At 40.1% G+C, this 21199-nt stretch overlaps 1 protein-coding gene across 1 annotated transcript in view; it reads right to left on the bottom strand.

Annotated features, from left to right (window-relative positions):
• PRKAR2A (protein kinase cAMP-dependent type II regulatory subunit alpha) overlaps window positions 1–21199 on the bottom strand; it is a 56845-nt gene that overhangs the window by 34337 nt on the left and 1309 nt on the right. The window contains exon 2 of the mRNA XM_083796270.1: window positions 515–550. Within this exon, the coding sequence (XP_083652396.1) occupies window positions 515–550 (36 nt within the window). The remainder of the gene's footprint in view (window positions 1–514; window positions 551–21199) is intronic.

The raw sequence follows: 21199 nt of genomic DNA, 5'->3' as shown, positions 1-21199 counted from the left end.
GCTGCTCCGTAGCGAAACTTCCCTGCAACTTGAAAAATCAATATGATCTCGTTTTGAAGCACTGCTACATGCATCAAAATGAAAAAAAGATGCAAAGAACTACAGGCACCATTCCTTATCCCTATTTCCTCAGCTGTATCCAGTTTGGAGCAACAGGAATAAGAAAATGTATCTTCCATGGGTTTATGTATCCTTGGAATTTGCATTAGTACCCCAGGTAATCACAATCATCTGGTTATCTTTAAGCAGCTAATCACAACTTACCAGATGTAACCATTCCAAATTTCAATACTGAAGGCAGAAATATAGCAGTTTGGAGAGAATCTGTAACTACTGTATGCAAGTTGAAGATACTTTACTTGAAATAAAAATACTGCAAGCAGTATAAGAAATAAAACAGCAATAAAGAGTAAGAAGGTCATTTTAAATACAATTCCTATAGTCAAATGAACTTCATCTGAAACATTAAATTCTTAAAAGGAATAACATTAAATTCTTAAAAGGAATAACATACCTGATACTCTTCTGTTGCATCGGTTAATAACTGGAGCTGCAAAAAAAAAGCAAATCAAAATTACATATGCTATTTACTAATAAGAATATTCAAGATGAAGACTGTGAAATCACGGTAGTTTTTGCTACTGAAATTTCATATAAATCTCCCCCCCCCCCCCAAAAAAAAAAAAAAAACACCTAATGAATGCTTTGATATAAAGCTTTCATCCACCTACTCACCAGACAATAAGGATTTATTCAAAGTTAAAATTTTATCTTCCAGCAGGCCATCACACACTAAGACTGAGAGCAAGCAGTTTGTTTTTACCCAATTCTGAAAAAAACATACACACACACATCTACAGAGGTAACTCAATCTTAACCTGCCATCAAGCCCTAGCCCACTTTACATTGCATTATTCCAAAGCATCACAACACTATGTTAGCTACACCTAATTAACACGGATTAGAAGCTGATGAACCCCATTAGCTAAAGCATTCCATACCCCTACACACCCCAAGCCACATAACTGAAACAGTGCATCGTCCAGAGCTCCTGTACTAGTGCCAGTCTTTCCCCTTGACAAAAACTATCGTCCGTTAAAGCTAAAGAATCCTGAGATGGACGATCCGTTTCACTGTTTTTTTGTTCGTGCTGCTAGCTATACATACTAATTAAACATTCCCTCTGATCTCACTATTCACATGCATTTCTACATTAAGCCACACTTTAGTGAACAGCATCCTCTCCCCTTTTTCCACTGTAATCAAGTTCCTGAGTTGCTTCAGTCTCAACACAAAAATAACCAGCCTGTAAAGCTTCACAAACCAGCCCAGAACAAAACCAAAACACTCACTTGCGCCCCCGCCACTGACAACCAAAGCAATTTTATTCCGATTGTTTCATGCTTTCCCCGTCCCTCTTCCGCACAACTGATAATTGCATTTTTCTGATGTAACCAGTGACATTCCTATTCCATTCTTTAAATATCTAAGAATTAGATGAACCTTTATACTGCAACGTACATGCATCAGACAGAGCTGGACGTGCTACCAAAGACTTAACTATATCACCATTTATTTATTTATTTTAGAAGTTAGAAATGTTCCTGTATCTCAGCACTACCAGAATAGGAATATCAATGCTTTCTCAATCAAAAACACAAAAACTCTTCTTCTTTTGAGTGTTTTCAGCAACCTCATGGCTCACCCACTTTCCAAAGACTACAGCTTCTTTAAGAATCTTGCTTATTTTATCTCATAGCAGGGTTTAGTGTCATCAAAACAGCACCACGTTTTCCACAGTGTTAAAAACGAGAAAAAAAACATAACCTTTTAAGGACAGTTAAGAGAGCACCATTATTCTGCCTCCACAAAGTATTTAATCTTACATTGATAGTTTGCTTTTCCTTCCACCAGTGACAGTTTTAACACCTATAAAATTTCAGGTTCACTTTTATACATTGTCAGATGATGACTATTTTTGTGCCGAAGAGATAAAATCTGGCGTTTCCTACCACAGAAGATGAACACTTTCTTTTGTTTTAGCTTACCAATGAAGAGCTCTCTTTGTTTATGACTATTTCAGAGTCACACAGACAGCAGAGCTGCTCCTATGGAATACTTGTGGCTTGTCACAGAAGGCACTGGCATCAAGAAGTGCTGCGAGAACAACTTGTGAGGGTCCCCCTAAACCTGTGTTAGGCTGCGGGCAGAGTCCACAACTTTAGATGGGGTAGAAGGGACTAACGCATTTATGAGTAGCCAGGCCTATTTTGAAAGAGCTTCTGGACTGAACACAAAAGGGCATCTAACTTAAAGCGATATTCATGGTATTAAAGCAATATTCACAGGTTACTAACAGTAGCCTCTTGGACCAAAGCAGCCTTTAGAGCTCACGTCCTCTGTAGTAGTGATGAGAACTCAGAGAATCCCCTACACCAACCCGGCACCCTTCAGTAGAGATATCTTCAACAGGAAATTGCTACTCTGAAACAGGAAACGTTCCTTATGCGTATCCACACTTCAAATGTCCCTCCTGCACACCACTGTGCTGTGTCTAAGGTCAGTTATGTGTTAATTGAAGAAATTAAAATGAGATTAAAAGGTTTTGCTGTGAGATGATTGTATTATAAACCCTCCCTTAGGTCAAAAACCTTGTGCAGTAACACTGAAGTTTGTAATCACAGAACAATCTCGTACCTTTGGCACAGTGTTTGTTTTTACTTGTCCTGTGGGAGCCAAGACTCAGCAATCAGGTGAAAACAACGAAAACTGCGGTAAATTAAACCATTGTACCAGAAGAGGCCAAAACAGCCCAATTTCCTCCCCGGAACTGATGGCAGGTGACATCAACAGCGGAAAGACATCAAGCTGCACGTTCTGTGGTTTTGCCAGAGTTGACTTCGGACAGGAAAACTACTCAACTGTTTTAAGGAAAAACAGAAGTCTCTAATGAACGTGTGCATATTCCCCAGACTGACCGGGGGCACAGCCTTGGTTAGCACTAGGTAGGAACACTCATCAGGGGCTGCTACACAGCTCAAAAGAAATTATAAGTTTCTGGCTGTGGGATTCTTTTTTATTCATAGTTTCGCCTTCTAGAACCAGTCAGTTCTCTAATTTAAATAAATACTTACTAAATAAGTAGTTACCAACTTTATATCAGTACCGCTTAACCTCATTCAGCATTCTCCTTTTCCCGCACTGGGGGGAAAAAAAAAAGTACGTGTTCATTCATACATATGTATGAATGCCATATATACACACACACACCATAAACACTCTAAGAAGAATGCTATAAAACTGCTCAACTTCCCAATTTCAAAAACATTTGACACTACTTTCAATCATCCAATTCCACAAAAGTAGTGACATATGTATCTGCTAATAAAAGACTGCACTACTTTTCCTACATGAAGGTACGCTGCTCCATTTATTTAATAAATGGACGTGAATCAGCTGCATAAATAAACCACTTCTGTTAGTCAAAGTCACAAACATGATTTCTATCAAACAGCAAAACTCACTACTGCCACACAGCTATACTACTGCTTGTTAGTAGCTCCTTTTCTCACTTGAAGAATGAGGGATATAAAACCTCAAACACAGGCTGGTATGCAGTAATGCTGGGAACCAATGACCGGAAACAGTTTTTGGGGTTTTGGTTTTATTTCTTAATACTTCCCAAAAGTGGAGTAAACAAAACAAAAAAAACCAGGGAGTTCTCAAAAGTTCTTCAGTTTGACACTGAGATTTTCTTTGAAATATTTGACTCTGGAGTTTGGCTTACCATGCCTAAGCGGCAAGAGTTGTGACCATTGCTACAGGCAGGTGGGAACACTCAGCTCCAGATGTGAAAAAGTATACAAAGGAAGAAGCACACACACATTACCTGTTTTTACCCTTGCTTTCAAAACCAAACCAACAATTAAGGTATTTAAGCCAAACAATTGACAATAAAATCGTTCTCCCAACTTTACAAATAGGATCTAAAACAATGCTTTTCCTACAACGCGTGGGATCCCTTCTTTGTTGGTGTACTGAAAGTGACTGGCAAAGAACAGCACCGAGCTTTTAGAAAGTTACACTTCCACCCAAAAGTGCAAGATATTTCTCTATACTATTTATAAGCTTTGTGAGGTTACGAAACATGCTAAAGCTTGAAATGAACAGAAAAGTGACAACAGTCTTTCTCCCAGCTCTTGCCATCTTCTTCTTCCACACACTAAGAATTCTAAATTCTTACAGAAAGGATAAATAAAACTTAAAGACCTGCTCAGGGTCACAGGAAAAAATTCAGGGACAAAGGAAGAACTGGCATTCCAGGCATGCATTCAGGGTACAAGATGTTACCACTTCGTACTGGAAACCTTAAAAAAAACTTCTCCTCCTCTTCCACAAGGTCTTTGCTTTTTACTTGGATCTGTGAACACTTCCTAACTAAACTGGGGGGATGCATACTGATTGCTTCTGATACTGGATATAATTTTTAGTGGCACGATAAATTCTTGTGTGCACAACAAAATGATTTCCTTTAATCTACGTCTTCTATGCGACATTCAAAAAGTAGTTGGGTTGGTTAGAAAGTAGTGGAAGATGGAGCAAAGTTTACAACAGGTTGCATAAAGTCAGTGGAATAGTACCCCGAGTTCCAACAGCATATAATGCCAGCAGTAATATAACAAATCAGTAGAAGGCAGTGACTTCCAGAGTAATTTCCCATCAAATCATGGCATAAAATCATCCTGTGTGAACAGAGACAAAGAGAGAAAGAGTATGTAAACCGTTCTTATTTAACAAGTCAGTTACGATTATCCAAACAGCATGTGAGTTGACACTATAAACTATTAAAGCTGAAATGCCAGCAGCAGAGCGGAGCATAAATCCGAGGCGTGACTGTCTCTGCGGAATGTTGTATCGAGTTACGATAAGGAAGTGCTAGACTGCAGCTGTCAGCCTGTTTTTCTACACACCGAGATGTTAATGGACTTACATGAATATGAACCCCCACTGTGAGAAAACGTAAAGATTCAAGTACCAAGTTTTAAGGATTTCTAGTAATAAAAATACAACGCTAGAGCAGAAACAAGACTTTCATCATCAAATATATGATCATACTCTAATAATTAAACGCTGATCTGAACTCGCTTTTCAAGAAGTAAGTAAAATAAGAGGGTTCTCTGTGACTAGCACTAATATAATAGTTAAGTATCCACGATTTCCTTCAGGATGTCCCTGCTTAGCAGTGGCAAATTCCACTAACCCCTTCCAGACCGCTGCTTGCTAAGGGGCAGTCCGAGCGGGACTACAAACTACCACATTTTTCCCCAAAAAACAGCTCTGGAACCAAACAGTAGGCGTCTGTTTCTTTCAGAAGAATAAAACAGCGAAATGGAGGAGAGTTTTACAGGTACAACTCACATTATTATTTACTACCTCCCATCCCCCCCAGAAAGGATGGAAATTCAGATCCTGGTTAGAGACAGACAGGAGAGATCCTGCCGGTGTCAGCTGAAGCACGCCAGATATCCAGAGGAAGACAAAAGGTCAGGGAACACTAGGGAGGAAGAGCCTTCTTTAAAAGGATGAACAGAGGTACGTGAAAACAAAAAAGGAGAAAAATTGAGACCGTGATCCAGGATTGCCTGTGTATATGCACACACTTAACCTTTCTGTAAGGCAATTTTACATTTATTAAGTTGTAAAACAATAACAGCAATTATATTAAACGCTGTTTTCCTCTCTACTACAGGAAAACAGAAGCATAGATATTTTTTTCATTCCTGGTATTTAAAAATAGCTCTCAGCGGCAGCAAGAAATAATAAAATATAAAACCAAATAGCACCACATCCTGGTCTCCGGTTTAATTGATTTTTTTTTAATTTAGATTTTAAAATTACTGACATAAAATGGAAAAACACCGTCTGGAAGCCTCATCTTAAAGGAGCTCCTGAAAACTTTCTCTGAGCTTTTTTAAGACCCTCTGATAGGAAGAATGTATTAACTGCTTCTAAAGGAAAAAGTTGAGTCAACAAGCAAGGCAGCTATGTCAGTTAAAAAAAGATGTTTCATGAAATTATTAAAGCTGCTATGCTATTTCGGGTTGGCTGTTTTTTTAAGCAAAGAAGAAAAATTAATATGCTTTGGAATGGACAGACTTTAAATAGCTGATAAATCCAAGAAACCCATAAATCTTAGCTTGGTTCTCTGCGGAAATCTGGGGAAGCCTCTGGTTATAGCCTCTCAGTCAAGAACTGCTACTAAAAGGTTTGTGCATGTGGTTTGCTTTCTGTTGTTTTGAGGTTTTTGTTTTTTAAATCGAAGATATTTTAAAAATAACGTGCCACCATTTCAGTATCCTTATTTCATGACTGAGTGTGCTGTAGTACATGGAGTGATTTTTCTTATGGTGTCAGCAGATATTAATTCAATACCAAAACAGACCGTGTTCCTGTTACACAATGAGCCCTGCGTTTGGAATTCAGGAGTTAACACAGCCTAACCGAAGCCTAAGCACAGGAGAACGAATACCTATCAAGCAGCACTCCGTATTATCTGACATTGCGGCGGCATGACCCACACACCCTTCTCCTATTTCTTGCTGACGTGTTTCAGAGATCCAGCCAAACACTGTACCATTTTTATGGGCGTGCTCTATATTACAAAGACCAAATGGTTCACAATAATGTGTGCATTTGCTTTACAGACATGAAATTAGACAAATTCCCAGCGCTAAGGCCCAATCTCAGCTGAAAGGATGCATTTCACAGTGCTTAAAGATATCACAACGCTGATAATACAACCGAATTGTCAGGGACTGAAATGAAAGGCTTGGATATTTTTCAAGGATTATAAAGTAAAATTACACACTATGTGGAAATGGAAGGATGCTGCAAAGAACTAGGAGATATGAAAAGAAACCGACAGATCCTTGAAGTATTGTCACAAGAGACAGGACACCAGGAAGCACGGCAAGGCAAGACGCAGTATGACAGCCTAAGGTGACCACTGAGTGAAAAGGGGAAATTTAAGCTTCCTCCTAAAGCCCAAGCGAGGAAGAAGCCATTTTAGAAACAGGGAGGCTAAAGGCCACATGAGTAGTATCAAGAATGTTTTAAAATAATGTTTGATTTGTAGTCCTGACATAAAGTAGATGACAAAAAGTAAAGAGATTGAACATAACCCTGGAAGCAACTTCCCCAGGGATCCTTTCACAATGAAAAAGCTAGAAAGGGTTAAAGATGAAGTTGAGACTACAGAGTAACAGAAACACCCCAGTGAGAAGAAATAACTGCACCTTGTTTTTTTTTTTTTTTAAATACATGCTTCAGGCAAGAAAAAATAGTGGCATCTTATCTAGGGAACGAGGAGGCAGTTCCCAAGCAGAAGCACGGGCAACTCACCCCAACTCTCGGAGCAGCGGCAAAGGAAGGACTGCCTCTGCCCTTCCCTGCCCTCCAGGCTCTTCCCTGCCACCCTCCCAGCCCCATTTTCAAACTTCACCTTGCCAGTTTCCAGACTCCCACCACACCAGAAAAGGTAGATATTGAGGGAAAAAAATATCTATAATATTTCAGGATATTTAAGATCTTTGAAATGCAATGACAAACTTCGGAAGTGCTGTTTAAAGCAACGTTTGGCTGACAAATTCAGTTCTTTTAAAGCAATACTTACTTTCATGTTTCAACTGATTTTTTTCATTTTTAACTCTAGCTCTGATTTCCTGGACACTTAGAGAAGACTTAAATTCACATCTTCACATGTTTTAAACACCAAACCCTTAAGACTTTTGACCAGATCTCTATGGTTTGATGTGCTGTGAGGTGCAGAGTCATTGCTATATGTTAAAACTTGACAACACAAACTTCTTTTGGCTCGCTTGTAAAGCTGAGTTTCACTGACCATACTTGGAAACCTTGGGGTAATTTCTAAATGAGTCACAAAAATGTCATTTAGCTACATCTAGCCAGCTGCTCCATTTTGATTATTTCCAACTGAGCTGCTTTCACAAATCTTTCCGCAGATTACAGAAGCGAACAGCGTACAGGTGAACATGACGTGGATGATGCTAAAACCCAAACCAGCCATGGGGCTTGTTTTTTTCCATTTTCAGAAGCCTCATTAAAGTCCCCCTACCAGCCCAAACACCCAAGCGCAAACTTTAATGACAGCAGCCAACGACACCAAAGACACCAGGCCCGGACCCTCTCGCTGCTGCCCTCTCCCAGGCCCCAGGGGCAGCCCCATATCCCCTCTCGCCTGGCCTAGATTTTAGAACCGCTCTCATCAGGCGGGCATCGCCCTCAGGATGCAGCCAACGTCTCCGTACCGTGCCCGCACCGCTGAGGTGAGTGAGGTGAGGGCCCTTGCTGAGGCCGGGAGCCGCCTCCACACGGCGAGGCCAGCGGCCGAGAAGGCCGAGACAGGCGGTGCAGCAGCCGAGCAGCACGCCGAGGCACACCTGGGGAAAAGCCCACATGGAAGCAGCATGGCTCAAGGGGAAAACGCGATCACCGGTGCTGCCTTTTGTGCTTATGTAGCCTCGGGTACAAGGTATTTAAAATTGAGGAGAAGAGTGGGAGGGAAGCGTGTCACAACCACGACAGTAACGCCGGCGAGCTACGGGCCGGGACTCCCACAGCTCGCACGCCCATCCCGGCGGGTGTGCACAACCGCTCCTGCTCACACCCCGCCTGAGAGGATCAGACGACACCAAGAGGAGGGAAGCTACAGTTCCTGCTCACACAGGAAGCCTTCTCCTTCCTGCCTCAATAAGTATCCTAATATACCTCACATGACATCTTCAAATCCCAATAAGTACCCGCACACTTTCACACAGCCTTTGTCAGCAAGCAACTCCTCAAATAACATCCTACATTTCGACTATTACCCATTGCCTCATATCTGTCCTTTAGGCATCGGCATATTTTAAGGCATAGCAAATGTTGTATGCGTTCCTAATACTTTTCTAGGTACATTTGGCATTTAAGACAACTTCAGTTAGACATAATGCTGTATTTTTATTTGGATGCATAATGAAGAGCTCACTTCCTCTTATATGTAAAGAAAGAGGATGACGATACACAGATCTTCTGATTTAGCAATGAAAAACAAGGGAAAAAAAAGAATTCTGATTGCTTCTGTTTCCACCAGAAACCCAACCTTAATTTTACATTCACTGCATTGTATTTTAAAAAAGATTCCATCTGCTCTGTCTGTAGCACACATTAATATTCAGAACACATCTGCAGTGTGCAGACCAAGCTTCTAATTGGAATCATGTCACAGCTACCATCACACAACACTGAATGTAAATGTTGGATATCTGCACTTGGCAGCTGCTTGGCAGGCTTATTATACAGTCCTACTGAGACCGATAGTGTCTTTAAATAATGTGGTATCAGGGCATAAAAGGTATCTTGAAAAATCAAATATTTACTATCGTGAAACAGTTTACGGTGCCATTCATACCTAATATAGTTTACTAGCACTTTAAACTACCTATAAGAAAAATATCATTTATATTCAGCCATAATTTTCAAAGAGGCAACACATTAATACAACTGAACACTCACAACTTTTATTATGAGAGATATTTAAGCAAAACTAACTTGTAAACAGAGGACAAAGAAAACCGAATTTCAGTGCAATTGAAACTGTGTAGTCAAGCTCAAAGCATTTATATAATCCAAAACTCTAGCACTACTAAGCATGCAAGAGCACCTAAATTCAATTAACAGCTATGCTCAGTGATTTAAGACACTTTCTAACAATGTCAGACAAATTATTCTGGAATGAACAATACAGTTACCTTTTCAAAAAAACCAGGAAGCTGATAACAACTTCACTTGCTTCAAATCCTTGTCAAGCCACAGTAATACAAAATTACATTTTCCCAGCCATCTATGTATTTTCAGCTTGTACTCTTCTGTTAAAAGTTTTTAACAAATGGGGCAGCAACCAGCAACCTACAGAGAAAAATGTACATACACACACAAACTAGAGTTATCCTAACAACACAAGCAACTAGTTGGTATGCTATCAAGCTGATCTTATGTGCACTGCAAGTTATTTAAATCTCAGAGGTCCTGTGTCCCCTCTACCTACTAACAGCTACACTTGCTCTTCATACAGTACACACGTTCTTTGTGAATTTCTCCTCTTCCACTGTCTTTGCCATAGTATCACAACAAAAACTATTTGACAAATCTAAGAAAACTACAAGATCATTGCTTGTTAAGATAAAGGTGTGTCACCACAAAAATAATTAATCAAATACAGGCGACATAGAACAGAAAGTCATCATGATCCAAGTGTTCCGACTCTAATGCCCTTCTCTAATAGCCTAATTGGCTTAACAAATACTGCTTAATGTCAGTGCAGCTCCAGCACAAATAAGCGAACTACACTGACCAGAAGGGGAAGACAGTTGTTTGTGCTCAGAGCATACATACACGGTCAGCCTCAAGCCTGTGCTTGCACTCTGCCGTGTCTTGCGCATCCACCACCATTTCGGAGCACGTTACGGTAGAAGTGCAGCAATCGAAGTCAGGAGCCAGAGCAAGGTTTCGGTCCCAAATCTGAGCACACAGCTAGCCGAGAGATGACCGCTGATTATATCAGCGATTCCAATCTGTTTCAGTGCAAAGAAAAAAGAGGTTAGCCTTAGCTCTCCTTCAGTGGCATAGCTGGCCTGCTCGTGTTTGCACTTGAACAGAAAGGAAGACTTAACGTGGGCAGTTACGGGCGAGATGCAGTATAAGCAGCTTTTCCTTTTGCATCTTAGCTATTTACAGTCTCAGATAAAACAGATTGGAGTCACTCTCAAAGTCAGGTACTGTATCTCATGTGACAGACAGTCAGAAGCAACTGTAAAAAAACTAGTTCTACAAAAGAGAGCAACTCAGAAGGAAAATATGGAAGAAGAGAAAACTTGAAGCTCAGCAGAAACAACCAGCAACACTGATAGGGCATAGTGTTTTCTATGCCTCGCATGGATGTTACACAGCTCTGCTTGTCAGGTCAGCCAGAGCTCAGGACTGTGTAATTATAGCTAGCTAGGTAGTGGGATTTAAGAACAGCACCCTACAGCTAAAAAAGGAGGCACATAAAAGCCCATGGCTCTTTGGTTGGGTCACTTCTAATTTCATTACCAATTCCTACTGCCATTACTGATTTGGATGATAAATATAGCATGTTTTTACATAAGATAAAGCTGGAATGAATTGTGCTGTCATTTGATTTGATCTGTATAAAAGAGCAAGAGGAATTTCAATTAGAAACACCAGCATCAAGCGTCACTTCAAGCTGATTCAGAGCTTAATCTCACACATCCACATTTAAATTAGGGCATAAGATCGCTTGTGTACGCTAGGCAAAATATGCTGGGTTAATTGTATCTGGGGCTGCATTAGCAAAGTGCTGCCAGCAGGCTGAGGGAAGTGAGCCTTCCCCTCTACTCAGCCCTGGTAAGGCAGCACCTGTAGGAGTCCTGTGTCCAGTTCTTTGCTCCACAGTACAAGAGAGGCAAGGACATACTGGAGACAGCCCAAAGAAAGGCCACTAAGATGATGAAGGGACTGGAGCACATCTCCTATCAGAAACGGTTGAGAGATGGCTCTGTTCAGCCTGGAAAAGACAATGCTCAGGGCAGATATTGCCAATGTAGGGAAATACCTGAAGGGAGGATGCAAAGGTGATGGAGCCAGGCTCTTTTCAGTGGTGCCCAGTGACAAGAGGCAATGGGCACAAACCAGAACAAGGAAGGATCTGTTGGAACATCAGGAAACTCTTCCTTAATGTGACAGTGACCGAGCACTGCAACAGGTTACCCAAAGAGGCTGCGGAGTTTCTGTCCTCTGAGATATTCAAAGGCTGCCTGGACATGGTCTTGCCAAGCAGCTCCAGGTGGCCCTACTTGAGTGGGGGGGGGGTTCAACCAGATGATCTCCAGGTCTCTTCCAACTTCAACTATTCCATGATTTGGTAGACACCAACAGCTCATTAAAACTAGTACTTTGTTTCTTATTCTACTGAAGCCAAAAAATGTTAATGAGCATCCCCAATCTAGACAAACTTCAATATATTTATCAACCCTCTTACCAGTGTCAGAAAAGGCACCTATTGATTACTCACAATTGCCTCTGCATCCTTCCCCATGTCACCGTTCTCCAGGATTTAGCACTCTATCCTGTAAGCATAATCACCACCGAAGAGATTCACCCTTGCCTGAACAGTATGTGAATGACCTTTCGGAAATTGGCCTTTCTCGAAAGATCAACATTTTAAAGAGCTGGCTCAATTCTTCTCGAAGCCTGATTTTAACAGATATCGAAATTGGTGCTTAATAAAAGACCAAAGACTTGTTATTGTATTTGTGAAATAAAAATGCATTCAAATAACTAGCATCCTCATATCTGGTATGTTCAAAAAAAACTTTTTTGAGGAAATCCTATCAGTATCTTATAGCATTTCATAGCAAAGCCATAAACAACTGAACAAGGTTTTCTAAAAATAAAAATTCTAGATATACTTGCAACTGATGTTATTGGTTTCCAACTTGGAAACAAAAGAAAAACTCGACTCCTATACACAGTTTTATCTATGGTAGTGATAGAAAAGGTGCCACTAGGCACGGGATTTACAGGATTTTATCCTGTAGTGGTAGCTTCAGAATCACAGTGCTGGGCACGGGGATTTCTGCCTTGCTTCTCCTCATCTCCAGGGTGCAGGATCCCCTCTGTACGAGCACAACTGACGCGGCCACTCCTGCCTCCTGCCATCAGGTGCTTCAGCTGGGAGACAACCAAGCAAGAGCCGTAGCCTTTCCCCACCGCCGCAGCAGGGAGCACAGCCGCAGGGAGGACGATAACCAGAGGACTGCTGGCTGGCACGGAGGGATGAGATAGTCTGGTGTACCTCCTGTGCTATCACGGATTCTGCAGAAGCATTACTAACACCACCGGCAATTTTGGGCTTCTATACCACATACTGCTGTATTACCAGCACAATTATCCATCAACGATCCGCAAGTGGATCTTGTTCCACTCAAATATAATTGGGTATGAGCTTCTTTTTAGCAAACAATGTATAAATAAATTTGAGTGGGTTCTAAATATGCATGATTTAATTTTTATTTATTTTTTTTAAGGTTAAAACTTCTTATCTGGGCAATGTTCTAGCTGTGATATACAACAAAATGATAAGCAAAAGTAACTCCTGTAGCACATCTCAGCAGAATGTATTTTATAGCTTTTTCCCTTTCAGATTTATGAAAGTAATAATATTAAAGTCAAACATTAACAAAGCTTACTTAAACATAGCACAGCTGTAAAAAGAGTAATCTCCACGTAAGGATGCCTTTTGATAGACGATCTCAGATGAAAACAAAATTAAAAAAGCCAACAACAAAACACACTTCCAGTAATTGCACCCTGTGTACTCTTACAGGAAAAAGATTTTGTGGAAAAGAGGAAGGATGAAGGTAGACAGCTTTGTCCTATTTCCTAAAAAGTAAAATAGAAATAAAAAGTAGAATACAAATAGTAAAAATCATTGCGTTCACCCCATCTCAGGGAAAAATCCACTTTTATGCCCAAGAACACTTCAAGTCCCTGCAGAGGGGCACAATTTATCATTCATCCCGTCATAAATATGCCAGTAGAAATAAAAAAAGGTCCCTAGCCAAAGTGAGCTGCAGCAGGTGGCAAGTACTACATGGTTCAGCTTCCAGATGAACTCATTTTTAGTAGCAGAACTTGTGGTATAAAGCTCTTCACAGCCACTGTTACATTCTACTTCAAAACAAATAGCGCACACTGCAAATCTTTTAGCTATGAGCACTTAATAATGTCTACATGTAAAAGCTATAAATAAAACAAGATGCATGACACAACACTTAATAATCAAATAACTTCAGCAGTGAGGAATTATAATGACTCTGCAGGGATATGACAGATGCTTATACAGAGCACAAGAAAAATTGAAGCCCGTACAAATATGTCTGTTTATCATAAAGTTATACAACCTCAAGGGTTAGAATTAAAAACATTATAAAAATTACACCCAGTGATGTTTAATTTCTATATGTCTGATAAACTGAAGTATTTAAAGTAGCATTACCACTCTCAGTAGTAGTAAGTAGTAGCATTTTAAAATAAGAATCCTTGCAGAAGCTTCCCCAAAGGCGCTAAAGGCAGAGCAGTGAATGTTAATCTACGTTAGTGAGCCATCTTTCATAGCTTATCACTGAGAAAGCTTTCAGTCTTACAAATACTTATGAATTTTAATCAGATACACTGATAACATTAAGTGATAAAGAACCGTTACTTTCAAAAAAAAAAAAAAAAGGGAAACGCCATCACCTTTGAATTCTCATCCAAGGGCATTGCATGAGACGTCCTTCACACAGACATGCTCTGCATGTCCATGACAACCCAGGACTGACCAGATCCCCACACTACAGCATGTCCTTGCAGAAGCAACTTGTCCTCAATGAGCAGGATTATGAGCGTCCTCAATGAGCGTTGCCAGAGAAATGGCAGCGTTTACTGGGGCCTCAGAAGGAAGAAAAAACAACAAAAACTACACAAAAAAAAAACCAACCATGATCACCAAATATTTGTGTTTTTCTTTTCCTCAAGATCTCTCCTACAGAACACAGTTTTCTGAGAAGGAAGCAGCAAACAATATGCTATCCCAGGGGAGGAAGAGCCAAAATGGAAATGAAGGGCCATGGTGACATCCTGCTTTATAGCAGTCTGTTAATAGACAACCACCATGAAGGAGGATCTCGGCACTGCAACCTATCCAAAAATCCAGATGAAAAGCCTACCAAGGAGCTTCCCAACCTTTATCCAAAAGATACACAGTTCATCTCCCCACACAAACCCCATGCACGTGTTTAGAAAGCTCTGCAAGAAGAGCAGCAGTACTTTAAGCTTTGCAGTCCTTCGCGGCACACCTCTCAGATTCAGCGAAGAACAGAAAGTTACCCATGGAAGAACGTCTTTTTACCAAAACTACCGCTTCACCTCTGGCTTGAAATCCTAATCCTTCTTTAGGCAACAGTTCAGAAAGAAATTTGGTGACAATTGCTCAATGTTGCTGGTAAGGCACCTGACCATGCACCATCTTGGGCTGAACTTCACCAACATCCAAGGAGGAGTGCTGGGCTCCGGTTCTTGTGAGATGTCCTCAGAGCAAAACCTGCTATCGTGCCAGCTGGAAACCGAGTTCCTGGAGGCTCTGCACCATTCTTGAGGAGAAGTAACATTGTTCTTCAAGCCACCCTCAGAAAGTCAGCAGGAAATAAAGGGAAGGAACAGTAGCTTGAAATTTTTTAGCAAATTCTAACAAAAATAAAAATGATTTGTTTTTTTCTTTATCATAAAAGCAGTGCTAAAGAAGGGATATCTGCAGTCCCTCCCACACGCTGTCAAGGAAGGCTTTTTGTAGAGCTGTCTTCCCTCCTGAAGGGAACTTCTAAGTCTATACCAGAGCCAAATGACCACTACTCACCTTCTGCAACTTCTACATAGAAAAGAAATGTCCTTGGTATGGAAAGGGCTAAGAGCAAAACTGCTACTAATATAATGCTGGGCTTTATTATATAGTAATTGATGTATATTTATGAAATGGACCAAATCCTAGCAGTATGAGAACCATAAGACAGGCAATCTTCTATATCTCCTCTGCTTTCTAAGTATCCTATCTGTTAAAGCACACAGAGAACATGATCACCAGAATTTTTTACCTCCTCTAAAAAAAACATACAAATGACCACAAAGCAGCTGATTATCTGTGCAATAGATTTCTGGAGTTTTCTCCTAAAAGTCCCTTTTCCACGTCTGTACCTTAAAAACAAAAGGCTTTTTTTTCATTAAAAAAAAGAATCACCTAAGCACACACCCTTTACTAGAATTAACATCTTGGTACAAGAGTCTTTTATGCGTTGGTCTTTTGTCTATGCTCAGGTTTCTGGAATTCCCCACTACTTACTTTCCTAACCAATGCTGTTACAACTTGCTCTGTCTGTTTCATATTAGTGATACATAAGTACACTACCAATCTGCCCAGCACTCGAGTGCACGAGATGCGGAGTGCAGAAGAGGACGCATCACGTATAGTGCAACTGATTGTACCTAAGAAAAGAAATCAAGCCTAAACCTGTGTAAATCAAGATGCAAGACTAATATCCCACTAAAAGAGGAACTAGCAAGGCTGTTGGAGCTGTATTTGCCATTGCCTCCTTTCTTCCGCAAAATAAAAAAATTATGATGATCATTCATGAATCGGAAAGCGTTACTAAAGCCAGCGAGAAACATTCATAGCTCATCTTGGCTAAGCTTCCAGCCTTGATTTGAATAATGAGCAACTGCTCTTTGTTAAACATTAGTGCTTTTTAATGACTGACTGGTGAATAACTTGAAGTGAGCTTGTTCTGTTGCCTCCTCCTCTTCCCCGCGATCGCCATTGCTCTATTTTAGGTAAGAGGGTACAACTAAAGTTCACTGCCAGCAAAAGGGCAAGATGGGACTCTGCAACACGACAGAATTTTCATCACTCTAATATTTTCTTATTAAATGAAAATAATAGCACAAAGACATGCTAATATAAAGTGTGATATCTAGTATTGCAATACAAAAAGCTCCTTTGGCTTAACTCTTGAACCAGCTAGAGGAATCTAACTTTAGGCGTTTCATACCATTTTTCTTACAATAACTTTCAACAAGGAAACACAAGCTTGTCAGAAAACAGCAGTTATTTACAAAGGCTAGTCATCCACTTCCTTTATACTTATTTATGCCCTTTTTAGAGGGTAGTACACAGAGAAGGCAGTTTCTATTTGCTCAAAGTTAACAGCAGGATACTAAAAGAGCAGAGACTAGGTCTAGAATTTAATTCATCTATACAGCTATAGCTGGTCTCAAAAGCTCTTTCAGAAAACTTCAAGTTTCACAGTTAAGTGAAGAGTTACCAGCATGCAACAGATCACAAAAATTAATTAAGTAGTTTAGAGTGGAAAAAAAAAGTATTGCTTGCCCTCATCCCCCACATTTTAGGATGTACAGATTACTCAAGAAAAGCAGTTTGATTACGTCAAGTCACTGAAAGCAAATTCGAATAAGAAGCTATCTTTCTCAATGGATTGTAACAAACTCCCTAAAAGATGTTACAAGAATAACAGCAGCGATGATGGCAGAATGTTACAAGTAACGCTACAACTATGCAATGGCAAGATTGCAAGGAGCTTATCTTTTATAGTTAACGTACGAGTTCCTCCTTCCAAATGTAAATTAATAGACATGCAGCAGTACCCAGTCATGCCTGCACATTTCAGCCAGCTCATCTATAACGCTCCGCTCCTCAGCCAGCCAGCAACTTGAGTCCTCTCACTTTGCACTTCCAGTTCTCTTGCTATCTTAGGTAAGAAAAACAGGTTACATCTACATTTTAGGTAAATTTCTGTTTGTACTGAAGACTGTACTGATGAAACCTTCTTTCAGGCTTCTCTGAGATACAAACGGTGACTTCTTTTAACACAGTGATGTAGTTCGAAGGGCAAGTCCTAGTCTAATCCTGCAATAGAATAAGTACAATTTTGAGAACAAACGATGAAAAGCAAGTCTTCTGTGATAAGCAAGTACAGAGGCAAAAAAAGAAAACCAGAAGAAAAGCATTATATATTTTGTCCAAGTAAGTAAAGAAAAGTGAAATCAGTGTTCCTCACTACTTAGTTTTATCTTCAAAGCTCCCCTGTGCAAACAAGACCACTGTAGGCAGAGAAGTTCCATTAGTACTACCGGTGGTTACTCTGAGTAATCCTTCAGATTTCAGTCGGTGAGAGCTGGCTCTGCAAAAGCAAAGACACGTGCAAGTACAGCAGCTGCACAATGGTCGTCTTTCACTTGGTATTTTTTATGTTAAACACGTTCGAGACACCATGGTGCCAAGACCCAACAAAAACTGGAATATTAAGTGCAGAAATATATTCCCCTTAAAATATTATCAACAGGAATGCATCACTGATATTTCACTTTATAACTGATTTAATGTTATTCATGGAGACCAAAGAATAAATAAAACTCTAAGCTTTCTTCTACACCTTCAGAATGCAAGACTTACGCATATATGCTTTTTAAACATATTATGAAGATGTGTATTTATTTCTTTGTATACTAAACTCAAAGGCTTAACTGTTAGACCATAATCTAAAGCTTCTTCCTCCATCTTCCTAAAAATCTAGGGACTAGTTGATTGTAACTAAAACAACTTGGTTATAATTGCTATTAAGCCATATCAGCCAGTCAAATTTCAAAGGAAAAAAAAAAAGTAGCAGCAATAATTATCAAATTATGAAAGTACCCACTATGCTGCCTAGACTTTTAAATAGAGTAGCTATTCTTTGGGATGAACTTGCATCATACTATTCAATAACACTGTAAAAAGATGTTCTATAGAGAGAGGCTCTTCTAATGTCACAGACAAAGAACAGAGCGAGGACAGCACTACTGTGCTTTATTCCCAATAAATTAACAATTATGGAGGAAGTAGGTGAAAGTACTTCTAACAAGTTAAAAGTATTTTCATTTTAAAGGGGACTGTATCTCATGTATCTCACTTGCAATAAGCCATGAATCTGAATCACATCTGAGAAGCTGAACTACTCTTCACAAGAGCCACTATTCTCTCCTTATTCCATCCTCCAAAATTCTTACCATCTGATTTCTGTAATTCAATAAAATTTCCTTGAATTATTTCAGGAAAACATCAAAGACTTATGCCTGACCTGTAAATCAATGTAGGCACTACATACATTCGTTGTGATTGAACTAACACAATAATTCCTCAGGAATTCCACAGGACACATCATCCAAGACCAGAATAAGAAATCATCAGCAAATGATGCTCACAATTAAGAACGGTAGTATGTAATCCGAAACTGGTTTAAATTAACATTAAGCACTTCTGTTGGCAATTAAGAAGACAGTGATTTCAAAGACGGACTTAACTCTTACTCAGTATCATTTCCAAGATCTAATGATGTAAAAGAGCACGCTTCCGTACTTCCTTCTGGGCCTCTTCTGCTCAGACATCCTATTGATGTTTTAAAGATGACATTTAGCAAACCCTTGAATTTGCTTTGAGAAGCGCAGTGCAGAACTGAACAGCATCTTTTTACCTGTTCACTCAGATTCATATGCACCATTTTCCTTCATAACAACAGAGCACACAGAAGAGGATTATTTCACAAGCAGTATATAAGAAGCGTTCTCTTTTGCTCAGGGAGCAGCTGAAAAGCACATGACATTTTCTCCAATATCAAGGTGAAACCCCAGGGAAGAAAAAAAAAATGGAATTTGCACTAAATAATTATCATTAGTTAAAATGTCTGAGTTGCTCAAGTTAGTACATATCTCAATACTGTTTTAGTTCCACTGTTGGTTACGCTTAATATCCCCAAGAAGAAACACAGTGTTCTTCTTCTTTTATTTTAATTAACTACCACCCCAACTGAGGAGACCAAATGGAAAGTTAACGGAGCAGCACCCTGCACCTTTGTGCAACTGCCTTAACTGCCCGGGAAGGAAAGCTGCCTCGCTTCCCCCAGGTTTGTCACTCACAAATGGAAAGCCATTTCTGTGGCTTTCATTTCAGGGCCTTAAGGCATCCATTCAGAGCTTGCCTGTTACAACGGGAAGTGTCACGGTCAAGGACACTTCGTGAGAATACGTACCCATCCTTGGCTACATTCTCAGCCTGGTTTTTGAAGTTGCCACTTTGATTCGTGTAACTGCAAAATTGACAGGTCGATAGAGTTGGGAACAGACTCAAACACAAAGGCTCTGAGGAAAGCTTCGTATGCGTCAACGCTGCCACAGCCCAACAGCCAAAGACTTCTGAAGGTTTTTTTTTCCCTCCACTGTCATCATCACCTTTCCACACGTTCCTTACACCCCTCTCTGCAGAACAGCCACATCCAGATGTCTTCTTGCTCATATACACAAAAAGGACACAGAACAGAGATGAAACTCCAGGAGGTCCAGAGAATAAACATAAACCTGGAAGTAATTTCTTAAGTGCCACAAAAGAATGCAAGTCTTTTTTGTGGTCTAGTTAGTGTCGCTGACTCCACTGATGTTGTGCCACTATGGCAGAAAGGGGACCACTGGTACCACTATGGCTACACGAAGACATTTGCCACGCTGTTAACTCCAACAGCCCAGAGCTTACTCTGATTTTAAGTTATTTTTCCCTTTTATTACGACTTGCACTCAAAACATATGAAAAAACACAACTTATCCAAAATGTTCCCTAACTCTTAGCATGCAGACGCAGTCTAGTGAGATACTCAGATTTAGTATTATGCTGGAAGTAGAAACATGAAGACAACCACATTACTTGTGCAGACATCTTTCATACAGCCAACATACATAACTAGGTTACTTATTTAAATTAGCTTTAAATTTTCTTAACGTAGTATTTTACAGAAGTACCAATTTCATCATTATATTTAGAAATGCCCATGGAAGCATTCTTAAAACATCCATTTGACCTATCTTTGCAACTTGAAGCTGATAGTGTTGGCCCAGGAAAACGAAATTAATTGAATCTTTCCTAAGTTGTCCAGGATGAAAAAATGCATGGTGTTAGAGCCTGTCCAGTGGGATTATCTGTGACTTTTTCGGTTTGTGTGTTTTATCTATCTTTAGAAATGATCCTTTAAATACTGAGCAGTCTGTAAGTACACAGGATCTGGTCTCCCATAACAATATAGAAGTATTTTCCTGTAAAGTTCACAGAGGGCAGAGATATCAGAACCTCCAACTTCATCATTTTCTAGTTAACAAGGTCTTCCATGACAACAGTTATGACAGAAGTCTGAAAGAACACATAGCCTTGGTTGATCATCCCACACTCTGTTAAACACTGTGGAAATTGTTTCCTTGACCCTACAGAGAGGCTCTTGCCTGCTGTTAACTAGAACACGGGACTATTCCTTCCCCAGGTCGTTGGAACAGCGTGTTTTCGCAGATAAGGAGCAAGCCAGCACCCACTGACAGTGCCACCTGCCTCCAGGGCTCTGACCAGCACAAGTGACACCAGGCGGTTTTGCTAGTTTTCCCTCTAAGACAGAAAGATGACAAGCAGAAACTTGAACCAAAGGAACCACTTTTCAGCTTTGGACAGCCTCACCAC

Source organism: Anser anser (genome assembly GCF_964211835.1).
Source record: "Anser anser genome assembly, chromosome: 12".
NCBI classification, from domain to species: Eukaryota; Metazoa; Chordata; class Aves; order Anseriformes; family Anatidae; genus Anser; species Anser anser.
Note: the sequence above shows the minus strand (reverse complement) of the source record. Positions and strands in the feature narration are given on the sequence as shown.